This window comes from Halichoeres trimaculatus, unplaced genomic scaffold, assembly GCF_033239565.1.
Source record: "Halichoeres trimaculatus isolate MK-OKI-2021-1 unplaced genomic scaffold, fHalTri1.1 fHalTri1_scaffold_12, whole genome shotgun sequence".
Lineage (NCBI taxonomy): Eukaryota > Metazoa > Chordata > Actinopteri > Labriformes > Labridae > Halichoeres > Halichoeres trimaculatus.
Window position 1 is genome coordinate 22,603,915 of NW_027437190.1, and position 25,961 is coordinate 22,629,875.

Sequence of the window (25,961 nt, forward strand, 5' to 3'; positions counted from 1 at the left end):
AACTAGCAAAAAAGATTATAATTTATTTCCAGATTTTTTTCCTTCATTTGCATCTTGTTTCACAAGGTAAATTCAAAATAAAAAATAAAAATAAAAACCAACCGCCATACCATGAAAATGTAAAAAAATAATACAAATAATATGTACTGTATATATAATTATGTCATTATCAACAAACAGACAACATTAATCATAATAACAATACTATTGATCATGAACATAACACTAAATTGCTGGTCTCATGCATATTGAACGCCCCTCAGATACAAAAGAGGGGGTAATTACTAAAAATAGAACAAAAAAGTTCCACCAGTTCAGAAGAAGCGCCTAGCTACATGCAATGACATAAAAGAGACTCATGTACACATTCCTTCTGGCATCAAGTATTTTACACATACTGTACTTCACTATTGCCTCCCACATCTAATATACTTTACAGAGCACAATACAAAACGGGACTGAAGTTTAAGAACATTTTGCAGGGAAGCGCTGAAGTCTGGGACCTCGACGTGGTGCATTTTGCAGGGACTGTGTGCAACACTTTAACCCCCTACTCCCTCCTTAGTGAATCCGTCAGAATCCTGTTTCCTTCAGTGGATTCCAGTCCAGGGTCCATTAGTCCCATAGCTTCAGTTTTGAGTCTTTGTTCCTTCATTGTTTTTCAGTGCCTAGTTTTGGGTGATTTTTGCACACATCATCCCTCAGTTTTCTCCATGCTGCCCACGTCATGTTCCTCCCTCACAGGGTCTTGTCACTTTCTTTCTTCAGGTGACTAAAAAGGTTAGAGAGAAACCACATTAGAAAAAAGTAATAAGTTCAGACGGATATTGCAGCAAGAGTTGAAGCTTAAAAATGCAGCAAAAGGGGAGAAAGTAGAAGAAACAACAGTTCCATGAATGAATTATTGAGACTTCAAAAAAACAAGCAAGCCAAATTTGTCCGTTTTAAAAAGTCAGTTCTCACAGCAGATGTTAAACTCATTACAGTCTGGTCAGGAACAACAGTTAGTCTCTAGACCTCATTTATCCAAACTGTTTGTAACCCTACAGTTAGGATGATATTAAGGCTAAGAGTTATGCATAATTATGTATAATTAGGGGTGTGGCTGATTTGGCTGACAAGTGGTAGCCTTGCAGCCGTTTGCCGAGCAGCTGTGCAATCGCCTCGGCTCCATCCTCTGTTGATTTTCCAGATAAGCCAGGAGAAAGTTGAGATCAATGTTTCCAGTGGTGTCACTGAGACTGCATCAGTATTTAATTTACTCTGAGGTAAAACAATATATTTGATACTTGATCAACACATATGAGACCCCAGCTAATGATTCAGGTACTTTTTAGCTTACACCTCAACCGAGGAATCTGTCCCCTCCTGTGCTAGCTTGAATACCAACAAGCTATCTTTGCAAACTGAAAACAGTCAAACAGTGAAAGGACAGCTTGTAAATAAGTTGCATGGCAATTTCCTGGATCTTCTGCACCTGTAATACTCGTCCTGGGTGAGGGAGTGGTGGTGGTGGTGATGGATCCACTGTTGTTCCAGGGCCAGTCTCTGGATCTGCAGCTCTGCGCTCTGGGCCTGCTGCATAGCCTGGAGCTGGTGGGCTGCCGACATTGGACCAGTGAGGGAGGACGGCTGGGGCAAGTCACGGAAAGGAGCACCTAATTACCAAAACAGAAAGTGGGCACCAGGGTCAGTAATAATCATCTTATTCAAAAAACTTCATCGTATACTTGAAGCACAGTGGAGTTTTTGGAGAAAAAAAACTGAACAAGTACATGGACGAGGAGCCTTCTCCTCACCGAACAGCTGTTGGCGGAGCACCTCGCTGTCAGTGAGGGGGTGAGCCAGGATGGGAGTGCCTAGTGTGGCTCCTGGGTAGGGGAGGCGTGCCAAGGGAGACCCCGACGCCAACGGGTCCATCAGGGGGTGAACCCCGCCCGTCGCTGGATGCCAGTGATGTTATAGGAAATACAGGGTATATTCAATAAACGTCAAATTGTGGTTTCTTAAAACAAAAACAATGCAAAGATTTTTCCCAAACAGATTTAAAATCAAAGACTCATTTAGCTCTTAGAACATGGATTTGTTACCCATTCTATATAATCATTGTGCCCACTGTCTCTATTAAGTATTGGCAGTCACATTTAAACTCAAAATCTAGGTATTCTTCTAAATACTGGGCTAAATTATTACCTCCACCAAGGAGGGTATGTTTTTGGGAGAGTCTGTTGTCTGATTGTTTGTTTGTCTGACAACATAACTCAAAAAGTAATGGATCTTGATGAAATTTTCAGGAAATGTTAAAAATGGGATAAGGAAGTGGTGATTAAATTTTGAAGGTGATCCAGATCACCTTCTGGATCCAGGATTTTTTTTAAGATTCTTTATCATTGTGAGATAGGGCCATTTTCACCATATGCGTACATAACTCCACGATAAATGGTTGGGTTGCTTTGTAAAACAATACAAGACAAGGTCACTACAATTTCTGGCAGATGTAAAAGTATCCAGATCCTGGCAATATTCTGGATTAAGACCCAGAATATGAAATATGTACTGGCTCTTCATAATTTTCAACAATGTCAGGTAACAAATTATCATACAAACCTGCAACTAACACCAAATTGTAGCAGACAGTCTGCTGAAAGGAAGTATAACATTAAAGTAGGACTTAAGTGCTGCGTCACAATCACAATAGCTTTGTGGAGGTCTGTGCTCTCTGAGTGCTTTCCCAGTTAAAGAATGTTTTGTGTTTAAAAGTTATTTTCAAATATCATGTATGATTCTTTAATAAAGCACTCCATTATCATGTTCAACAGATGGGCAAGATAGCTTTGAGCAATGTGGGACATCATCACAGTCCACTTGCTTGTCTCCAGTTAAAAGTTTATGTAGTTTTATTCACCTCTTTTCCTCCCCAAAATTAAAAAATACAAGAGTTTAAAAAGTGTCGAAATGCTTCAGGAGCTGACATTGGTGTAATTGTGTTAGTAGCAGTGGGTACCTGTGTCTTGCTGGTGCAGGTGAAGATGCGAGTGGATGTGAGAATGCTGGTGATGATGGGGCGTCACATTCAACATCTGGAGACGTCCCAGATTTTCGCCTCCTCCTCCATTTCCTCCTCCGCTTGTTCCTCCACTTGCTCCTCCTCCACTTCCCCCTCCTGCCCCACCTCCACCACTTCCTCCCCTTTCTCTCTCCCTCTCTCTTTCTCGCTCCCTTTCCCCAAAAGCAGGCAAAGGTCCTCTGTCTCTCTCCCTCTCCCGCTCCCTTTCCCCACTCCTCTCCCGCTCAAAGGAGGCAGGAGAGCGAGTAGGAGTAGGGTAGGGGTCAGAGGGAGCGGCTGGGGCAGGGGCTGGTGGCAGATGGGAGGAAAGGGAGCTGGGGAAAGAAGAATGAGGGACAGGGTGATGAAGTGAGGTGGCACTGGAGGTTGGTGGAGCAGGTTGTGGAGGAGGAGGAGCTGGTGGTGGAGCAACAGGGCCTGATGGGGCTGTGGGGGCTGCTGGTGGGGCAGATGATGGGTGAGAGGGTAGAGAGGGTGGGAGGAGAGATGCAGGAGGTGGATTTGACAGAGGCTGAGGGGCAGGAGGGTTGGGAGGTCGTGTTACAGGGGCCAGAGTAGGATTCTGAAGGTGCGGGGGACCAGGTGGTGCTGGAGGGGGAGGGGTGCCATAGAGTGCAACCTCATTTGCTCCTGCTGCACCTCCAAGGAGCAAGGAGTGTGCATGGGCATTGGCATGTGCATGGGCATGGGCGTGAGCGTGAGCATGAGCATGTGAATGTGAGTGAGCAAGAGCAAGTGCTGCAGGATCAGGTATAGACCCTGGGGGGTAAATGCGCTCATCACTCTTAAATTCAAATCCTGGCTTTATTCGATCTCGATGTGCAGCCATGGCGTGAGGAAATCCAACTCCTCCTAACCCTGCACCTCCAATCCCTCCAGGTATCGGGCCTCCTCCCACTCCAGGGTGGCCTCCAACACCTGGACCACCATCAAGGCTGCCACCATACAAAAAGCCCAAAATAGCTGCTGCTGTGGCTGCATCAGTGGGCAGGTGATGTGGGTGTCCTAAACTGTGATTCTGAAACTGAGGAAGGAAAAATGAAGGGTGGACGTGCGGATGACCATGGTGCACTTGTTGGTGGTGGGCCTGAGCACGACTGGCAGCACCAAGTGGAGACATGGCATGAGGGCGGGCATATTCACTCAATGTCCTCAGTGCCGGGGTGTCAGGGCCCAGATACGGACCTCCCAAACCTATTCCCAAGGCTCCTTGATGGCCTCCAACTACAGCTGAGGCTCCAGCCATTGATGGTAAGAGGAGGGAATGAGGGATAGAATGAGCAAGGCTCGGGTGGAGATGATGTGATGGAGTAAGGTGGGCATGTGGGTGAGAGGGGTGATGCTGAGGGTGAGGAGGAGGATGAGAGACGGAGTTTCCCACAGAAGAGGAGGAAGAGGACGAAGGATCAAGAATGATAGAGGTTGAGGAGGGGAAGAAGAGAGAGGAGCCTTGGCGACTTCCTCCGGTGGCGTTAACATCCTTCTGCTGCTGCTGACAAAAACAGTAAAAGTAAAAGTAAGTAATAAATCACATCCCTGCTCTGCTTTATTCCCCTCCGATTAAACTGATTGATTCAATCTACATTAAGTCCATTAAATCGAACAATATTGTAACAGTTAAATGTGCACACCTGTAGATGTCGATCCAGCTCCCTCTCCCGCTCACGCTCCCTTTCTCGTTCTCTCTCTTTTTCTCTTAGATCTCTGGCCCGCTGCTCCACCTCCCTTCGCGCCCTCTCAATAACCTCATTTCTTTTCTTCCACAGTTTGGAGCCATCCAATGGGACAAAAAGGACATCACTACGGGCACAGGAGTTACCGCTGCCTCGGTCAAGGACCTTGTGGAACCTACCATGAGTGACACGGCATCGCAGCACATCATTACGACAACCATCAGGAGTAAGAACGACCATCATAACTATTACACTTGTTAATTATATCAGATGATACAATAAGGGAATGAATGTGGTGAGTTATACAAGAGGATGATGTAATTTCAGTTTTACCTTGCTGATTGGCTGGCGTGGATGGGAATGTCTACAGGTTTGGGCTCAGGTGACGGACTTCTCAGAACCGGGGATGGGCTTTCATTCTCTTCCCTGTCTTCTATTGGTTCCTCTTTGATAACTGGTGTGGGAGGTGGGGCTGAATCCATAGGTCCATCTCCACCAGGGAGTGAAGTGCTGGAGGCTGGGGTGGAAATGCTGTTGTTGGCTGAGTTACTAAGAGGTGGGGGTCCTTTGGAGACATTTTGAGGCGAGAGTGATTGTGAGTTGGTATTGCTGCTGTTGGGTGCACTGCTGTTGCTATTGCTGTTTGTCATGTTGCTGCTGCTGTTCCCATTGGAGTTATACGTTCCACCGAAGGGAGGGTGGCTGTTCAAAGTGCCATGGAAAGGGGAAGGGCGACATCCAGGTGAACAGCTGGAGGCTGCACCTGGACCAGGAAGTGGCATGTTGGGTCCAGAGGAAGAGCCGGGGGGGAAAGATGAGAAGCCACCCATCTGATTGGTGGATGGGCTTGGTAAAGGAGATAAGGGTGTTGGAGGAGTCTGGGAGGAGGACTGGTAGTGTGGGGGACGCACATTGGGGGCCATACTTGATGGAGTAGGCTGGGTGTGGGAAGTTTGAGGAGGGGGTAGAGAAGGTGGTGGAGGGGGGTAAGGGGCATTTGGAGGATGTCCATGATGGCTGGAAGAAGAGGAAGGAGATAATGCAGGAGGTTGATTTAAGCCTCCACGGTTTTGGTACAGCGCAGACTCACGCAGGTTAGGGTCCCTTTCCCTGTCTCTAGACCCAGACTGGTAGTGAGTGTGACTTGGGTGGGAGTGATTGGTTCCTCCTGGCCCTGAATACTCTCGGCCTAGGTTTGGAGCCACCCCTGGGGGGCTGAGGTACTCTCGATTTGTGCCGGTGGAAGGTGCTGCCCCAGCAGGAAAGTCTTTTCCTCCACCAGAAGGATACTCTCTGTGAAAGTGGTCTGATCCAGAGGAGGGTGTTTGTGCCTGGTCCATGGGAGGAGGAAACTCTCGGTTGGATGGGTTTTGGGGATGCGAGTGGGGATGTGGGGGTTGGGAGGAATGGGGAGTGTGACTGGGATTGTTCTGGGGTGATGCAGGAGGGTCTCGGTTCATCATTGGGGTGACAGGTAATCCGCTGGTTGAACTTGGAGGGATGGAGTTGTTGTTTGGGTTACTGGTACTTACTCCCTCTCTATTCTGGCCTCCAAATTCTCCCCATCTGCCTCCATCTTTGTCCCTTTGATGACCCCCACCAGCACCATTGGGGCCGTAGTCTCTAGCCTGGTTTTGGTTTGGCAGAGGAAATTCACGCCCTGTATCCCGCTCCCTTTCTCGTTCTCTGTCTCTGAAAGTGGGAGCAAAGTCTCTTCTTTCAGGGCCACAGTTGGGTCCATCTCTGCCAGAACCTTGGAAATCCCGGTTCTGACCCACTGACAGACCCCCGAACTCTCTGCCTTGGATGCTGTTGGACCCACCCATTCCGCCACAGGCACTATTGCTATTACTCCCGCTACTACTGTTGCTGCTGTTGCCGATGGGAGCAGAGAACTCCCTGTTCATCTCCCTCCCCCCACACTCCCCCCTCACTCCCCTCTCTCTCTCTCCTGCAGCCCCCCTCTCCCTGTCCCCTCCCCCTCCAGCATACCTGGGAAGGTACTCCCTGTGGGGGTGGGGGTGGGGATGGGGAAGGTAAGAGGGGTGGGAAGAAGAGTGGCGAGAAGACGGTGGGTTGTAGACGGAGGGAAGTTGCTGCTGCTGCACAGGCGGCTGGTGCTGGGGTTGGTGCGGGTGGTGGTTTCCAGGGTAACGGGTGTAACCCCAGCTCCCCTGGCAACCAGTTGCTGTGCCACCCTGCCAGCCAGTAGAGCTGTAGTGGTGAGGGTGGTTGGAGGGCTGGATTTGAGGCTGAGACTGGGAATGCGGAAGGGGGCTGGTTTGAGGCAGCAGAGACGGAGGATTGGACTTTTCCTGGAGTTTGTCTCCTTTTTCTATTTTGTCTCGTTCTGTCTTAACCTCAGCAGGCAGGTTTTGTCCCCCAAGCTCCAGGGGTTTCAGGGCAGGTGGAGGAGGAAGTGGGGAGGGCAAAGGGTGGGGAATGTTAGGGCTGTTGTGGGAAAAGTCTCCTCCTGAGATAGCTGCCTTGGATACACACTGTGAACTAGCTTTGGAATTCATTCTGTTGCCACTCAGGGCACCGTCAACACCTGTCGGTCCACCATACTCAACTTTGCACATCAGTTTTGAGTCCAGAGAAAAGTAAGACTTTCTTCCGCTATTGCTATCATTTGATGAATCCCCCACTCCGCGCAGGGAGGGAGGCAGACCCGAGGAAGAGCAAGGAGTGGAGGGGGGCTTAAGAGATGGACAGTCTTCAATACGTGCATCCACCTCCCTCTTTTCTCCTTCTCCACAGGACTCTTCCCCTCCTCTTCCTTCTCTTAGAGCTCTCCTATCCTCTCCTGCCACTTTGCTCACACCTCCTTCCTTGTTCTTCTCGCGTTCTCTCTCTCCTTGTTTTGGTGAGTCGGGGCCATCAGAATCAGAGTCCAGGCTACCCAGAGGGGAAGCAGAGAGACTTGGGGATGAGGAACGATTGTCCTGGTCTATATCCCGCCCACTGCTGAGACTGCTGCTACTATTGGCCAGGCTCCCCACAACTGAACTCCTACTGCCTTGGGATTGGCCGTCTTCATTGTCACTCTCACGGGATTGGCTGGCAACTGAAGTTGGAGGTGGAGCATTGGACGGAGCTGTGCTGTCAGTCGAGTGTGCTGATATTGGAGGGTTTGGGGTAGAGGCCGAATCCTGACAAGAAAAGATCATTTGTGGATGAGGTGTAAATCAAGATTTTTTAACCGCAGTAATATGGTCTGCCTACGTAGAAGAGAATGTGACTGAGACAGCACCCTTCAGATGATTATCCGAATCAAAGATTTATAATTAGTCTTTATATAACAGGTTGATGAAATGTAACACAAACCTGAACTTTCTGCCTCTTTGGAGGAGACACAAGTTCCTCCCCCTCACTCTCGGATGAATCATGCCCTTGTGATCTGCGACTGAAGCGATTTCCAGCCAATTCCTCACCAGCACCTCTTTGCTAAAACAACACAAGACTTATAATTCTGTAGTGATGCCTTTGAATCCCTAGCCCACGACTGCTTTTAGAACAAAGCCACACTTTTGTTCACACACACACACACACACACACACACACACACACAAACACACACACACTAACAGTTGCTATGTCAAACATGAAACATCAAAGATTTCAAAGTGCTATGCTGCTGTAAAACACACTATTGAACAATACTGACAATGCAAGGGTAAGTCTGTGGCAATCATACTGATGACTCATACAGAGACAGCATACACACACACACGCACACACACACACACACACACACACACACACACACACACACACACACACACACACACCAATAGACAGCTCTTTTATTCTTCATGCATATACAGAAAAATTATAGAGTACACAATAACCAAAAGAAAACCAACAAAATAAAGGTAAGCTCTAACCGTCTGTCTATCGTTGCGTTCAGGGCGTGTGGGGCTGGGGTTTGGGCGCCTTCCCCTTCTCTCCTCACTTGCCCCCCGCCGTCGCCCACTGCGCATGGGCATCTGCAAAACCAAGCATCCAGCAGAGTCAAAAATAAGGAGGGAAGATCACAGAATAGAAACATTCAAACAAGATGGCATGCACAGAAATGGAGAGATGTGGAAGTGGTAAAAAAAATGGTTGCTGCAAGCCAGAGGAATGTCAAGTTCACTTAATTTAAGGTGGTATGTAATAAGGACAAACGTAAGAATAAAGAAGGAAGTGAAGAGACCATATGAAGCTGTCAAATATGAACATGGAATCTTACAACCAAACAAAAAAGGTTCTTTTCAGTCATTGTGGTATTATTAAATTTACATATTGAAATAACTGTTATTCAGCTTAACGGCAAAAGTGTACAATAAGAATGAAGCAGATTTGCATCACAGTGATAAGTTCGTACCGATTCTTTGTGTGTCCGAGTTTTCATTTTTTCTTCTTCAAAACGTCCATTTTACAACATAAGCCATTGCAGTCACTGAACTGGTCTCTCTTGATTATGTAATAGGCTGTATGTTACAGCGTGAGAGCTACCCAAACCTGTAAAAAAGCATAAAGAAAACAGGCATCGTTAAGTGTTTACTTAATAGGATTTTGACAGGAAAAAGAGGGAATCAAAAATACAATAGCTACACTATTGTATTCAATTTTCAATTAAATTTTTTGGAAAAGTACAATGTAGTGTAGTGTAGTACAAAGTATTAAACTAATGTGTTGCATCGAGTGCAAATAACTTTTGACTGTTTTCAACTATTATCTCACAATGGGCCTTTGCATAGGCAGTGTGGTTAAATTATTCAGCTTTTGGCATTAAAACACCACTTCACTTAGCAAAAATAAAATAAACATACCATCACGTAACCAAATACAGTTGTTTCAAGTCTTATCATTTAATGTTTACGTTGAAACAGCACATGCACTGTGACAATATTTGAAATCCCAGCATGCTTCAGTGTCCTCACCAGAAAAACCCAGGCACATTAGGTGTCAACAGAACGCTGCTTTGGGTACATTATGATTGATTTCTGTAACACTATAAAATCAGATAATGATGTCAAAGCCTAGAAAATAATGCTGATTGGTTCTCTGCATTTAGTAAGTGAAGCTTCAGAAGACTCAGGCCCACCCAATTTCCACCTTCACCACAACAAGCCAAACCCACAGCCACTTGTGGTTAACCCAGATGACCTGGTTATGACCAACAGAATCACATGCTTATTTATCCAGTCAACCAGCCATTAGGGAAATGTACAATGTCAGGATCTTTTATCCATTTGGGCGTGCATGAAAACACATGGACTACTTCGTGTTTGTCTAATCTGTTCATTCATGTACCTCTGTGATGAAAAAATGGCTCATGTATATTGAATGAGGTTATAAATAGTGCACGCTACGAGATGAAAAAAGGATATATTTGGCAGAGAAGCAAGCAGAGCCACACTTTCCTATGCATCCATTAAATGAAGTGGCTTAACAGAATTTTTGTGTGTGGGTGCTTGTTTGATTCAAAGCAGACAAGCTCCTGTAAATCCTGTAGCAGCTCCACTACACATGGCTATGCATTAATTATTAGTGCACGCTGCAGTGACTGACTCAATCAGTCTCAAAGAGTGCAATCTTTCCTGTTCACACTTCATATGCATGATAGTGAAAGATAACATATGTCTTTCAAGGCAATGCATTTTAGCCTAATTAACAATCCTATAATCAAGTTTATCACACATGAATAGAAAGCATTAAGTGCCCAGGGGATTTCTGTATACATAATGCAACTCAGTTACAGGTGGCAGCCAGTGTCCTAACCATGGTCCGCTGGAAGGTCCTCAGACATGGTCAGTAAACAAATAGGACGGAAGCACACCAGCAATAACATCACAGCCCCTCTGCACGCACAGCCACGCATACAGTCACTTGCATTATCAACAAATCGTCCCCTGCATGTGATGCAAAGCAGCAGCATGCAGTTGCTCTGCTTACATCACCAGCGAGCGGGCACTGCAACGACTCTTTCTTCTTTCTTCCTCTTGCAAATGTTATTGATACTCATGCAGAGGAGACCGGCCAAGGCTGCTCTCTATTAGCCTGCCTCAGACTAAGCCCGGCGGCACAGAGGGAGTCGTGTTCAGCAGCAAATACATGTTTCACAATCAGAATGGATGCCTGTGCAGCAGCAGCAGCAGCAGCAACAGCAGCAGTGCTGTTTGTAGACACTGCACATCTTAAAAAAGAAAGATGATATGGAATGGCGAATCATTGCATTTCATACCGGCTCCCCTTTCCTCTCTCCTTGCTGGAATGTGGTTGCGCGTCGTTCACACTACTAACATTAATTCACCGGGACACATTCAACCATAACGCAGGAGTATAACGATCATTAACACACAAAGGGAAAAATGGGAGGAAGAGCACAAACGTGGCCAACAGGAGTACCTCCAAACACAGAGCATAAGCATCCATTTTTCCTTCTCCTTACCTATGAAATCCAGCGATGCGTGCTCTCACTCTCACTCTCCCTTTCCTTTCTCTCCCTCTGTTCTGTCGTTTTATGTTGCACGCTGACACGCACACCTAACAGCCCAGGCGTCTGTCAACACAGGCTCGTGCAGGCTCATATTGCAACGGGCTCCGATCATAACAATAATGCAGAAGAAAATCTCTTTCTGTTCGTTGCAGAAAAGGAAAAACAGGGGTGCCAACTGAAGACTACAAATTGATGCGTACCCTCGCCTCTTCCCCACCCCCTTTCGCCCCCTTTTTCTTTTTTTACCCCCCCTCTCCCACCCTACCTACTCCCCCTCTTTCTCTAAGACGACTTGCACTTTTTTTCTATACCCCCTCTCCGGTCTTTTACAGTCACAATTTTTTAGCGGAGGGGTGAGCCGGAGAGAGGGATGCACGTCGGGTGCGAGAAAGGGAGAGAGGAGAGGGCGTGATTTGCATGAGGAGAGAGGGGGAGGCTAAAGAAGGAGGAGGAGGAGAAGGAGGAAGAGAGGCGCAGAGAGAGGGCCAAAACTCTGAAGAGGGAGGGGATCAAGAGGGAGGGTCTCTTTCTGTCTGCTGCCTAGTCCCTCCAGAGTCACCTTTACTGTATGGAGAGGCTCTGCAGACTAACAAGCTTTGGTTTTCATCTCCTTGAAGAAGAGGAGGAAATGTCCCGGAGGTCTTTGTTTGTGAAGGCCCCTCTTAATTCAATGTTAAACAAGCAGACGGGTGGATAGATAGGTTTGATACAAGTGCCTTAATGTGAAAGTAATGAGCATGATAACGAAAAAGATACTCCAGGTCGTATGGAACAAATGATCAATTTAAAAATGTAGGCTACTACTAAACAGTACCCTACGTTATATTGTCTGTCTGTCTGTCTGTCTGTGAAAAGCTTGCAGCGGTGTGTCCAGTGAAGCGGCTCTGCAGACCTCCTCCTCCCCTCCACTTTGCTGCTCTCTCTCTCTCTCTCTCTCTCTCTCTCTCTCTCTCTCTCTCTCTCTCTCTCCTTCTCCCCCCTTCACGCAGCCCCCTGTCCCGTCTCCTATTGTGTGGTAGCCATGGAGACCGGGCCGGAGACTGTACACAACGCGCCTGCGCGGCCCCAGCCTTCCTTCATCATCATCAGCAGCAGCTCGGCATGACGGGAACCTTGACTCTTACGCGAGCTCGCGCTCCCTCTGCTGTTTTAAGTGTCCATAGGCGACCAGCGCGTGCAGCCCATAGACAGTATAGGTGCAGCATTTACCTGATGATTGCGGGTGTTATTTTGCAGGTGTGAACTCGAGGGTCAGTTACTTTAAAAAGTGATTTAATACATTTTGTATTTTCAAGAAGGAAATAAAGTTATGTAAGTAAGCCTAGCTAGTGTAGTAAAAATAAAAAAACCAAAATATAACTTTGTTGGTTCTAAATTTTTAGCTCTTGGCCCTCTAAAATTTTAGAAGATATAAGATTATTATTATTATTATTATTATTATTATTATTATTATTATTATTATTATTATTATGGCATGTTTAACGCATTAGAGGACAGAGTTCTTTACAACAGAAATCCTAGAACAAAAACAAATACAAATAAAATAAAAGCCAGCGATTTACAGTGCAATGGTCAAACCTATTCAAGAGGTACAACCTCAAAATATGTGGCAGTGACATAAAAACCAAACGGCAGGACAAGAGAACCCAGGCAGCACAGAACTTAACAACATAGACTGAGAACACTAGGACCAGAAGTAAGATTAAGTAAATTAAACAAGGAAATAGACAGAAATAAACAACAAAAACAAAAAAAGTTATGACAGTAAGAGTAAAAGCCAAAAGTTAAAATATACATGATAGTAATAAATTCAGTAAAATAACTTCAGTAAAATAGCTTTCTGGACTAATCAAATGAATGTGCTGATTTTTCCTTTCCTTTTAAGATTCCCAAGGAAACATGAAAATGAGAAAAACTTGTGTTTCTTCAGAATTTTACCTGTAGGAATGACCTTTACTTATTTCTACAGGAATCTTACAAGACATTCTAATGCCCTGTCAGTACACATGGCACTTCATTCGTGAACAAACAAAATTAAGTTCAAGTTTATGTGTATTAATTTCTTTATTATGTTTAACCAGTCAGACAAAACACGCACACACACACAAACAATGCTGCTGTGAGCTGCTGAGTGTTTACAGTATAAATAACACGAGGAAGAGGAAACAGCAGAGGACAAAAGCTCAGAAAACATCTCTGTAATAGGACAGTCAGAGGGTTCTGAAATAAATTAAAATCACAAGTTCATCAGCGAAAGTGCTTGTCTGCTTAGATGTGAAACACTGCTGTTTTTCTTCTGGGCTTGTTCAGGATTTGTTGCAACCATCTGCAGTCACTTATGGCTATTTCTTACTCTAGCATCAGGTAAATAAGTAGCAATTACACAGCTAATCAGTCTTAATGCTTTAGGAGTGTGTCAATATTTTGGAACTTTAGAAACAGGTGGTATTATATTCTTACTATGTGTCTGTCAGGAAAATATATAACATGATTTGGATGTAATGTTTGTTTTCTTGTGTGCAACAGCTAAAGGGTTTTAAAGAGCGCTGGGGTTGCGGAAGTTGTGCCCCGCAAAGCGAGCCTGGTCACCCAACTCCTCCTCAATCCTATGAGGAAGAGGAGGTGAGGGAGAGGAGGTGGGGAAGAGAGCAGAGAGAAAGGAAGAGCAAGTGAATTAGTATGGAATAGGGCAACAGGAGGTGACACAAAGGAAGAAAGAGGAAAATTATTAAAGTGGCTTAGAGTCAAACCTTAGATTTTCTATTCTTATACATGACTTCAGAAAAAGCTATAAATACTAACCTCATGAGCTGATTGTATTTTGCAAGACGTTCTGATCGGCAGGGGGCTCCGGTCTTGATCTAAAGAGAGACAAAATATATATTTTTAGCTAAATTTGTAAGTTGGATTGAAAAAATGATATATGGGAGCACGCTTTGGTAAAATAAATGGGAAATGTTGGCTTTTTGAGCATATGGCTTCAGAATGCAAACTGTAAATACAGTACTTATTAGTACTGTATAATAACAGTTATAGTGATAATTGTAATATCAGAAATAATGTGGTAATAATAAGCAAATTGTAATACAGTACATAGTTTTTTAACAGAACTAAAGATCTGTTACACAACATTTCATTGTCGTTTTGAAGAGTCTTGTTTCTAACTTTTCCATTTCAGTGACCCTTTGCAAGAATTATTTTGTGTTATATCATTTTAAAGATGCAGTGAAAGTTGCTGGTTTATATTGCAATGGCCCTAACAGTAGATTACCTGTCCAGTGCAGAGACCGACTACCAGGTCAGCTATAAAAGTGTCCTCTGTTTCTCCAGAGCGGTGGCTCACCATAACACCCCAGCCATTCTCCTGGGCAAGCTTACACCTGGGAGGATACAAATTCAATTCATGCCTTTATTGATCCACGTGTCTTTGCGTCATATAAACAAAAATGCAACCTACGCTTTGATGGCCTCTGTTACTGAGCCAATCTGGTTGACTTTTAGTAGCAGGCAGTTGCAGGCCTTGTCCTCCACAGCTCGTTGTATCCTGCGTGGGTTAGTGACAGTCAGATCATCTCCAACCACCTGCAAAATTTAACACAGAGGTCATAGTTTAGTGATGTTAGTGTCTACCAGGCAACAAGATGGTCTGAGACATCTCAACCTCTGCAGCTTCACATTTTTCTGAACAGTTGAAAGTGCATTTTTAAAGTCCTGATATCTTACCTGAATGCCCACTGATGCTGTGAACTGTGACCAAGCCGGCCAGTCATCCTGATCAAAAGGATCCTCAATAGAAACCACTGAGGAAGAGAGAAAAGTAAGGCATGTTCTTTTCTGCAGTCATCTGTTAATATGACCTGTCGGGAAACAGCTTTTTTTTTTTTTTTTTAAATTCCTCACCTACAAGTCAAAAGGACTGGAGCACCATTGACATTCTTAATAATGGCCCTAATGGGAGTAATGTCTTAAAAGGCCCTCACATTACACACAGCTGCACGCACGCACTTGCCCACACAAGCAGGAAGCACACCATTGACAGGGTAAAGAGCCACATCAGAGTAGGTCCCTGCTTGCCAAATGTGCACTGTAGCGCATAATTAAAACCTCTTTAACAGGCACAAGTGTCAGGAGGAGAGAGCAGGATGTGGAGACATGCTGGCTCTCTTGTTCTCTCAGTTTCTTGATGGCAGAAGCAATGAAAAACACACGGCAATTGTGGAGATGTGAAAAATAAGCTGGTGTGCTTTCCCTACTTGTGGCTGTTCAGAGGTCAGTATCAATACACTCCCTTTATTTCACTTAGATTGCTGTACTGAGTATCAGCTTTGATGTGTTTCACATACAGGATAACCACAGCAATGACCTCAGGTGTATTCCTTTTTTGAAACAAATTATACATGTGGTATTTGGTAGTAAAAGTTAAATGTGTCTCATGTCCAATCATTTCACTCTGTTAGCCAAAAATGATGTAAAACGATCCACAATGAATAGAAGTTGTCTACATTATGTGCTATTTAGAAACTGCACCCATAATAACAGAAAAACAAAGTATATCTGACAAGCGCACGTCAGAACACACACCTGGGTAGTTGTTAATGAAGCCCTGGTAGATGCTTGCAAGCTCATCAGCACTGATGTTTCGAGCGGCATTGGGTGGGGACTTAAAATCCAGGTCATACTTGCCCTCGATGAAAAACTCTGAAGCAGCAACATCCATCCCTATCACCACTTTGTCTGTGAAGCCAGCTTTTTCTATGGCTGTCTTTATCAGCTCCAAGGCTGGAGAAGAGAAGCAGACAGCTGTCGGTCACAGTTCAGGAAATAAAGGAAAGAGGTCATCATATACCTCATGTACTTACCTTCACTGTTCTCTTGAATATTTGGTGCAAAGCCTCCCTCATCTCCCACATTTGTTGCATCCTGACCATATTTCTCCTTGATGACACCTCTCAGTGTCTGATAGAGCTCCGCCCCCACACGCAGAGCATCTCGGAATGACTCCGCCCCTACAGGGAGTACCATGAACTCCTGCATTGCCAGTCTGTTTCCAGCATGTGAGCCTCCATTGATCACATTAAAAGCCTAAAACAGATGAGTAAAAAAAAAGTGAAATAAACAACCATTTTTTTTGGAAGATTGGCATTTTAAGATCAGGACTTACAGGAACTGGAAGCACTAAGTCAGTGTTTCCTGCCAGATCAGCAATGTGACGGTACAAGGGCACACCTTTCTCTGCTGCGCCAGCTTTGCATATGGCCAGCGATACTCCAAGAATAGCATTTGCTCCAAACTTAGCTGCAGGAAAAGCAAAGACAGGAACAACACATTTACGCAATCAGTGGCCTCTAGCATAAAAACATGTCACTACACATGTAAGTCATCAGGGTGCATGGGATGAGAGTCATGCTTACATTTGTTTTCAGTGCCATCCAAATCTAACATCACGTTGTCCAGCTTCCCCTGCTCTAACACACTGATCCCCTGAAAGAAATTCAGGTTAACTCGTCACTCCAAGGTTTGGTCATTTCTGAGTTACACTGGTTAGTTTCTGCACTGCTACTCACAGACTTAACGAGAGCAGGTCCCAGAGTGTCATTGACATGATTTACAGCTTTAGTTACACCTGAGACAGCAGGACAACAATGTCAAGACACAAGACCTGAGACACAAGAGTAATAAAGAGATGAAAAAGAAAAAGGCATGTGCCATGTCAAAGGCTTGACCTTTGCCCTTGTAACGAGCCTTGTCACCATCTCTGAGCTCCAGAGCCTCATAGATGCCAGTGGATGCTCCACTTGGTACTGCAGCTCTAAAAAGACCTGGAAGGGGAGAAAGAGGGGTGAAAGGTTAAGGAGGCAACAAGAAGATTAAAAAAAGTAAAGGCAAGCTGTGGCGGATACAAAAGAGGCAATTATTTGACGCAAACACATATTAAAACCAGAAAAATGCCAATTTATGTTTTACCTTTGGCAGTATGCAGATCGACTTCCACAGTTGGGTTTCCCCTGGAGTCCAGGATCTCCCTGGCAAAAATATTCACTATGGACATCCTGTTTTAAAACTAAGTGTTAAGAATTTTGCATGTTACACTTCAGCATTCATACATGCATTATTTGTCAATTAATTTATCTCATTTTGAGGAGAGAAAAAGGATGATCATGGGAAAAGAGGAGGGCGTAAGGTGAGACAGACGCATGTTAAAATATCACGTCATAGATGTAACTAGCTGTAATATCAAAGCCCCATATAACACATCATTTCAATGTTAATCACAAATACTCTACACTCTTCCTCTTCCTTAGATGCACACACACACACACACGGTGATGCAACCAAAAGGATGGATGCTGGGCAGCAGAAGCTGTCACACACCTACATACAGCAAAGAGAACATAAATCAAAAGCTAATGACACGTACCTATTTTATGCAGCTACTCTCAACGTTTTCCAGATCACAGCCCAGCTCTGTGCTGTTTCAATCAGTGACAGACAACATGGACCAATGGAGAGATGAGATGGTGAGAAAACACGAGCAGAAGGACAGGAGGGGGGGAGGAGAAGATGGAGGAGGAATGAAAAAAAGGAATCAATCTTTTTGAGCATTACCTGCAGAGTGTTTGAAGCCTGGCAGAGAAAGTGAGCGATTACGTGTGAACGAGAGGCAGAGACGGAGGTACAGGGAGGTGGGAGAAGGGGTGAAAACATATGACACACAGGGGGGAGGGGGAGCGTGTGAGTCATTGGAAGATGCAGGGAGGAAGGGGAGTGGACAAAACGGGGAGAGAAGGAAAAAAAAGAGGGTGGGAATGAGAATGGAGTAAGAGAGCAGGAGTTACTTTTGATTTTGCTTTTTGAGGAGGCACAAAAATCAAAGGAAAAGCTAAGAAAGAGGTGTTGTGATTTCTACCTGACCCTTTTTTCCCCCTGACCTTCCAGCCTTTGCATTAAGCATCGTCATCTTCACTTCCTGCAAATCCTGTCATTCACTTGGCTGCTTACTGTGTGTACATCTGTTGATTTTTTACTAAAAGCAAAATCACACGTGACGTTAACAAATAATGTCCTAGCTCCCAGCTAACATTAAAAGCTAAACTGTGACAGCTAATAAATCCAGGCTGTGCTGTTACCATGCAGAGAATGAATTACAAGGAAAAATGGAGACAAACGCTTGTACATCTCAGATATAGTTGGTGAGCAGAAAATATCCAAACAAGGGGATAAAGGATACATCTAAGCTCAGACAGATGCACAAAGTGAGATGCTTTGGTGGAGAACATAAGAGATCTTATGATGGGGATTAAAGCTGACAAGACGGCAGGTTGACAGTCACAGAAGACGTGCATGCTGGAGAGGGGATGTGCATTTAAAAATAGTCCTGGATGTTATTAAAGATACAGCTAGATAGCGCAGAATGAGGTACAAGAACAGCCTGCTGTGGGAGTGATTCTTTAAAAGAGTGTGGTTCTTATTGCCTGCTCCACTTATGTGCTCTATCTGAATGTCACATGACCTGAAGACATGAGGAAGAGGACACAAATACACTTGAAACACAGTTAAGAATAAAAGATTTGTTCATACTAAAGCTGTAAACAAATTATTAATACAATCCTGGAAGAGTAAAGGAATTTTAAATAAAAAAAAACCCAGCAACAGATATTAAATACTTTGAAACAGTGGGCCAAACATTTAAGACATGTGTAAACAGCCACAAAAGAGACACATTTCTAATTATCTAACAATGTTTAATGAACTTTTATTTAGTTAGATTAATTAGTTAACAGTATACAATTCAATTCACTGACACACTAGTGTCTTCACAAACATAAAATGGACTGTACAGCAGATGCACTGTATACTGGAGCACTTTAGTGCAGTGGGAAGAAACACGTCAAGTTTTCAGAATGAGTATATATAAGGTGAGTGTAGTTAAACCCATGTTTCCACAAGGCTGTCAGTGTGTGTGTGTGAGTATGTGTGTGTGTGCATGTGGGTGTGTATGGGTGTGTGGGGTAACAGAGTTATAAATGTAACTATGACTTGTATGTGGGTTTTTTAGTTTGTTTTTGTGTATGCTCATGTAAAGACAGTCCAGTCATATCAAACATTTACGACGGGCAGTCGTGACGATCATCGGCTTCCGTCTCAAGCGTTGTTCACAGCATCAGAGAGATCTTAAACTCCTTCCTTCTGGTCTGTAGGTCTGACACCTGCAGGGAGAGTCAACACAGACCCAATGTGGTTTAATAAGACAGGAAGGAAAAGTGAGATGATTAGAGCATCAGCGCAAAATTTTAGGATGAATGATTAATGTTACCTGCTCATGCATTCAGATCACAGTGCTGGTATGTTAACATATTTATAACACAATCAGAAAGATGTGTTTCAATGTGAATGCTAGATTACTGTCAGTATTTTAAATCGAACACATTGTTCCACGACTGTTTTTTCTCCAATCCTGGATAGGGATGCACGATATTGGATTTTTGCCGATATCCGATATGCCGATATAGTGAAACCCCTTTTGGCCGATACCGATAATCACAAGTTTGTTTTTTTCACTGTAAAGAAAGCTAAGTCTATCCTGTACTGGAATTTATATGTTACTCTTATTGTGACGGTTTTATTTGTTTAAGAAACACACATAAAACAAGACAAAAAAACATTTGATTTTACCATAAAGAAGAAATATATTATTTTTTCAAACTCAATACATTCAGTATTGAAATACAGAAAATAATTTCTTTAGATCACATGAACTTTAAATGTACAATGCATTCTTAAAAATAACCAAGTTGCATTTGATTATTTTAGAGCTACTGTAACAACCTGGTGACAGACACAGAGCTCTGCAGTGCAAATAAATGAAGTGCTACATTTTATTTAAGGAGCTTATTTTTCAGATTGAAAATAATAATAATCCTAACTGAATAGCACCTTATCAGCTGTGCATATCGGCAGAAATTTTCACATCTGCCGATACACGTGTTTTTAAGCTTTTAGCAGCCGATACCGATATTGTGCCGATAATATCGTGCATCCCTAATCTTGGAGATTAAAGAACTGTTTTTTTCACCAGAATGCCTCATTATATCAACCATCAAATTACATTTAAGTGATACACAAATTAAAAGAAAAGCACCAACTAGTCACGATAGAGATAACACCCAACTTGATGGCATGGCTCAACCATTATGCGAGTACCTACATATATCTATTCAAGCAATTCCTGCACAATACTGCATGCATATACACATCTTTGTTTGCTAAACCTATGAAACAGTATCAACATAAATAAATGTACAAAGTCTGAGCAACAAGACCTTGTGCTACTGTACTTGTATTTCAGATTTAAGTTTCTGGCATTCTACCTCCTGCAGGTAATATCTCTTTCCCACTATTGAGGTCTTTGCACACTGAGTTAGTTTTGTTCGTCTGAAATTGAAGCATGTTAAAAAAGAAACTCAATCCCAAACTCTATCATGTTTGCATGCCGAAACTTTCATGCTTTATTCTCATTTTCGGAACAGGTCTGATTTTTTGCATTTTTCCCATCTGGCCAGCTCATTTCCCGGGTAGATTGACCATTTAGTGACATTGCATGCTACTTGCAACATCACATTTTGTAACACATTTACTGTAGTTTGAGGCAATGTCCAGATGATGAACATGTCTGTGCCTTTGCCTGTGTGTGCACACACACATACCTCAAACATGCAGACAGCAGCTGATCAGGATAAAATGTTTGATCAGAATTTCCGTAAGTAATACAAGAATCAATGTATCAGATTCAGTGTGTAAAGTGTCTTTACTTGACTTTTTTGGGGGGGGGGATTATAAATAAAAAAAAAAAACGCATCCAAAATAAAATTTAGTGTGACCTTGAGGGTTGCTTCATTCTTGGTTTGTCTTGAGTATAACTGTGCAGCCAACCTTTTGTGTGATTACATGTTGATCTGTGTAAAGAAATGTTTACTTTAGCGGTTTTGCTTGTTTGTTGTCTGATTTCACGAAGATTTTTCAGTCTGCACCTGTATGCTTGATGTACTTTCATAGCTTTGTGTACAACCAGTCTGCTAGAAACAATAGGTAGAGTGTAATAAAAGATGAATAAGCATGTTTGAGTTTCAGAGGTACTCTTACCTCTCACCAGTCATAACGGGGGCGAGGCTGGGGCTGACGGTGTCTGGGAGACTCATGTCGATGGCCTGGTGGGGGAGTTGAACTGGGAGGGGCAGTCAGGGCCAGCTGCTGGCCCCCTGCACGTCGATCTCGCCCATACTCAAGCGCCCGGGCATTAGGGGGAACGTATCTTCCTGCCTGACTCCTCCACTCATGGTCAAATGCTGCAGCATCAGCTAGTGTGAAAAATAAGCATCTTGTGTCACTGCAGCAGCATTAAGCCAGATTTATTTTAGTTAGCCAAATAAAGTAAAGTACTTTAATCATTTAAAGTTTAGAGTAAAAAAAAAACTAATGACTCACTCTCATCAAGGTTAATAAAGTCTTGTCGTTCCTCACGATCTCCAGTACGGCGATTTCGTGAGCGTTCCATTATGTGTGCACGATCCCCGATGTGGTGGCCGATAGCTAGACGCTCGAGGCCGCTCTCGCTGTCCCTCATCGACTGCCGCGTCTCTCGGATCTGAGGTAAACATAATTGACGTTAAGCAAGCTGCTCTGCACTTTGAATGAACTCTGGCTCAAATGTTAGTATGAACACAATGATATTTATACTGCACATGATGTATTTATTGTAAAAACAGTAACATGTGCTCCCATGTGCTAATGAGCCCAGAACGCCACAGTCACGCCTGGATGAGTAAAGCATGGCTGTGGCAGCATGTGCAGTCGGGTTTGCTCTCCAGGTCTACTTGTGTGGAAGTAACCAAAACACTCCCAGCATGCACTGTAATCACTTTAACAGCTGTCAGTTAATCTCACCCCGCCAGGGCCTGTTCTTGTTTCACTGGTCTGCTGATAAACTGTAGGAGCCCCTGAGTCTAAGGAGGAGTAGGAGATCACTGTTGAAGAGGAAAAGGTCTGACAGTTTGGTGAACCAGAGATTCTTTCCTGTGAGGGGGAAAAAGAAAGGTAACTGAAGGTGTGATGTGGTACTGTTGGGTTTCATTGTTGAGGGTAATTGCACTCTGCTTATTTGATAACTTGAGAATTTCTTACCACATTTCCCATCATGTCTTCCATCAAGCCAAACATATCCATGAAACCCCTGCCCTGCAAACACAAAACAAACATTCTGATATTTGGATGATTCTGTCAGAGCCATGAAAACAAAGACTTACACAGATTTAAGTCATAATGTTTGACCTTACACTGTGTATGTGTGGTAAGTAAAGGAAACCCATTCTATTTCAAAGCTTTGTTTAATACATACTACAACTTAATCTATACTTAAGGGTCATTCAATTTTGAACCAGTTGGCTGATTTTGAAAGAGGGCATACAACAGAAACTCACCATTCCCATCATGCCAAATGGGGCCAGTGGACCAGCCTGGAAGAAAAACACAATACAAAATTTGAAAATGTGAAAAACGAACTGAGAGGATGCAAAAAAAGAAAAGAAACATAAACAATGAGTAGCTCTGAAACTTGGAGCACTTTGTTACCTGTCTGCGTGGCACACGATGTGGTTGAATCTGGGGAGCTAGAGCAAAGGGGTCCATGCCAAATGGTCCAAACAGATCCCTCATCTGCTGCCTGTGGGCTGCAAATGGATCCCTGAAAGAAATCACAGTTTAAACTAAAACTTGAAGACTTTGTATGAGCTTTATATAATTGACCGATACTTTTGAGTGATTCAGGTTGTTCACATGTACATAACAAAAAGGATGTAAGCCATGTCAAATTTAAGGACAAGATCTTGTGGGAGTGGACTGAACTCGATCCCCCTGGCTTTGCCAAACTATCATTTATCTGTTTCAAAGAGAGATGCTGTTAAACATGAATCACTGTCTAATTGTAGGTGCAAATGTAGATTTGGATCACCATCTGTATCAGTATTGTCAAACTTCTGGTTAGAGGATCTTCTGACCGTCTTGAGTCAACAAAACAAAACAAAACAAAACAAAATGTATTCTGGAAGTCTGCCAACAAAACTTTGGTAAATTCACTGATCAACAATCTACCTTGTGATTTCATCATGTTTTATTCACATGAGCTCAAGAAATACTGGGAGCTGTAACTTTCAGTAATGTTGGATATCTTCAAAACAATTTGATTTTGAAGATATAAAACATTCAAAACAAAATCATTTTTTAGTTTTTCCAGAATGCATGTGACTGTATTTTCCTAAAGATGTTTCATTGGAAAAGATCTTCAAAATGAATATCAGTTAACAACAATAACAAGAAATTAAACATATAAACAAATCCAGGTCTTGGGAAGTTTAACACAAGTTATGAGTATTTTTTGGAGTTTCTCATTTGCACAAAAGCTCTAAAACACGAAACGCATTGATACTTGATTTACTGTATATTTCCAGTATGTGGTGTTGTTAATGGTTTAATTACATTTTTCTTCGGTCAACATTGGTTGGTTTAAAATGTGATGTTTATAAAAATACTGACTTTTCTTGACTAAAACCTACCAGGAATACAGAAGAATACATTTTACAATAAAAGCCTTGGCTCAACAATTTCATTTTGCCATTAATACGATTTGAGTTTGTCGGATCATCAATTTTTTGCTGCTGTTTTCAGTATGAATTTGTGACTTCCTACACTAAATTCTTATGCTTTCAGAGCAATATTTGCATAAATGCCTTTTTATTATAACATGGAAAACAGCCTCTAACCGGTTATCCAAGTCCCGCTGAGCTCTGACAGCTATTTCTCGTACTATCATCCAATATGGTGGACCCTTGTAGGCCCCCACAGCTGGCTCAAGTAACGTTAGGTACCTGTTAAAGGCTCACTGGTGATTATAAATTAACATGCCATCTGTGTATTTTCCAGGGATTAAAAACAATCATAGATGGCAGCATTTAGACAAAACTGATCAAATATTAATACTTACATCATGTAGGGGTCGTCATCAACGTCATTCAAGTACCGAAACATGCTAGGTGATTGAACTCAGCTGGCTGATGCTAGCCAGCTAGCTAGGTAAACAGTCGTGTTTTTCAAGGATAAAACAGAATGACGGAATCAAACTCTGGGTAGGCTGAAATGACGGGCCTTTTACGAGCTTCTTCTTCAAAACACCAAAATACTTCAGCGGTTTATCAGAGCAACAGACAGCTTAGAGTCTCACTAGATAGTAAATTCCAGAAACCTGGACCAAACATGAAAACGGAAGTCTTTCCTCTGACAAAGAGAGGCGACACTGCCATCAAGGTAGCATCAGAGCTAAAAACCGCAGCTTCCTCTTTACTTTTCAAAATAAAGTGTTTCCGATTTTACTCCAATTATCACTCAACATTTTATAAACCCAACCTTTAATGACATTAGGTGTGGGTGCTTATGTGACTGATACAAAACCGAGCATTTTTTTTGTAACTAATAATAATAATAATAATAATAATAATAATAATAATAATAATAATAATAATAATAATAATAACAACAACAACAACAACAACAACAACAATAATAATAATAATAATGATAATAATAATAATAATAATAATAATAATAATAATAATAATAATAATAATAATAATAATAATGATAATAATAATAATAATAATGATAATAATAATATGTAATAATTATATATATTAAAAAATCAGTAGACTAACTCTGCAGTCTAACTGTATTTCCTTTATTTTTCACGTTATTTTATATTGTTCTTTCTCCTCCTCTAAGGAGCCACTGACTCCAAATAGTCCACTTGTAGACCAACCAGAGCTGGCCTTCCTCACCAGCTTGTTGACTTTGCAGACACTGAAAGATCTGGGTCTCTCTAAGAACAGTCTGTTCTGTCGCTTCCTGTAGATGGCCTCAATGTTGCTGGTCCACTATCTTCCCTGGGGTGACAACAGGGGCAGGGGGACTCCTCTTCCTCCTATGGTCCCCAAACTTTAAAGAAAGCAACTTTCTTTTTTTATTTCTTTGACCAGTTACTTGTTAACCCCCCTCCCCTTTTGGAGGCGAAGGCTAAAATCGTTGTTGTTTTTCCATATGTAGTTGCGTTTTGTGCAACTCTGCTTTTTGTTAAGTGAAATAGAGGTGATAGGTGTCAGGAATAACTAGAAAAGTTGCATTTCCTTGCAGCAGATAGCTTGAAGGCTGGAAGCAGTGACACAAAAATGAAAATGAAGTAATGTGAAACAAGTATTGCTTAAAGCGAAGGTATTTTAAACACCCACCCTGTAAAAATTATCAGTTCAGTTGTAGGACCTTAAATGTATTACTTGACCCGTTTACACAGAAATAAAATAATTCTTCCTCTTCTTTTTTCTTTTTTTTTCTTTTTTTCCTTTTTTTTTTTTTTTCATTTTTACACATTTACAACATTCGTAACAGGAAGCAGCATAAGAAAAGTGCACACAGAAATAAAAGTATAAAGAGAAGAAATGAGTCATGGCTCGAAGTCTCAAAAGAGAAGGTATCTGTTAGGGTATTTATAATTTTAATCAAGCTGTACTTAGCGGAAACTCAATACAGCAACAGGTGGAAATGTTGAGAGGATCTAATGTTGCGATGTTGCTTGATCTGTAATCACAAAAAACTGTTAAATGTATTCAAAAAAGAAACTTGGGGTTTTGTCCGGTAG

At 42.7% G+C, this 25,961-nt stretch overlaps 3 protein-coding genes across 11 annotated transcripts; all 3 read right to left on the minus strand.

Moving 5' to 3' along the window:
• Positions 1-11,456, minus strand: atn1 (atrophin 1). 6 transcript variants are annotated; one of them, XM_074683614.1, is made up of 10 exons: positions 11,180-11,456; positions 9,110-9,246; positions 8,628-8,729; positions 8,068-8,187; positions 5,074-7,892; positions 4,699-4,915; positions 3,005-4,556; positions 1,776-1,943; positions 1,478-1,658; positions 1-772 (listed from the first exon to the last, which is right to left on the minus strand). In XM_074683614.1, the coding sequence occupies exons 2-10, from the start codon at positions 9,134-9,136 to the stop codon at positions 739-741; spliced, it is 5,220 nt and encodes a 1,739-aa protein (XP_074539715.1). In that variant the 5' UTR covers positions 9,137-9,246; positions 11,180-11,456; the 3' UTR covers positions 1-738. The 6 variants fall into 6 exon arrangements, 5 of the variants coding, with proteins under 5 accessions (XP_074539715.1, XP_074539716.1, XP_074539714.1 ...); XM_074683615.1 differs by having other exon boundaries at positions 1,800-1,943; positions 3,005-4,559; XM_074683613.1 differs by having other exon boundaries at positions 3,005-4,559.
• Positions 11,457-13,273: 1,817 nt separating this feature from the next.
• Positions 13,274-17,968, minus strand: LOC141801152 (gamma-enolase-like). 4 transcript variants are annotated; one of them, XM_074684101.1, is made up of 14 exons: positions 17,834-17,898; positions 17,646-17,697; positions 17,192-17,288; positions 16,951-17,046; positions 16,792-16,850; positions 16,639-16,708; positions 16,389-16,522; positions 16,087-16,309; positions 15,809-16,006; positions 14,951-15,027; positions 14,685-14,809; positions 14,499-14,607; positions 14,030-14,088; positions 13,274-13,833 (listed from the first exon to the last, which is right to left on the minus strand). In XM_074684101.1, the coding sequence occupies exons 3-14, from the start codon at positions 17,274-17,276 to the stop codon at positions 13,764-13,766; spliced, it is 1,305 nt and encodes a 434-aa protein (XP_074540202.1). In that variant the 5' UTR covers positions 17,277-17,288; positions 17,646-17,697; positions 17,834-17,898; the 3' UTR covers positions 13,274-13,763. The 4 variants fall into 4 exon arrangements, with proteins under 4 accessions (XP_074540202.1, XP_074540203.1, XP_074540200.1 ...); XM_074684102.1 differs by having other exon boundaries at positions 17,192-17,277; positions 17,834-17,849; XM_074684099.1 differs by lacking the exon at positions 17,646-17,697 and having other exon boundaries at positions 17,834-17,968.
• Positions 17,969-18,987: 1,019 nt separating this feature from the next.
• Positions 18,988-24,578, minus strand: mlf2 (myeloid leukemia factor 2). The gene is made up of 8 exons (XM_074682901.1): positions 24,261-24,578; positions 22,853-22,964; positions 22,702-22,737; positions 22,406-22,459; positions 22,169-22,297; positions 21,710-21,869; positions 21,368-21,582; positions 18,988-19,434 (listed from the first exon to the last, which is right to left on the minus strand). The coding sequence occupies exons 1-7, from the start codon at positions 24,302-24,304 to the stop codon at positions 21,371-21,373; spliced, it is 747 nt and encodes a 248-aa protein (XP_074539002.1). The 5' UTR covers positions 24,305-24,578; the 3' UTR covers positions 18,988-19,434; positions 21,368-21,370.
• Positions 24,579-25,961: the final 1,383 nt, after the last annotated feature.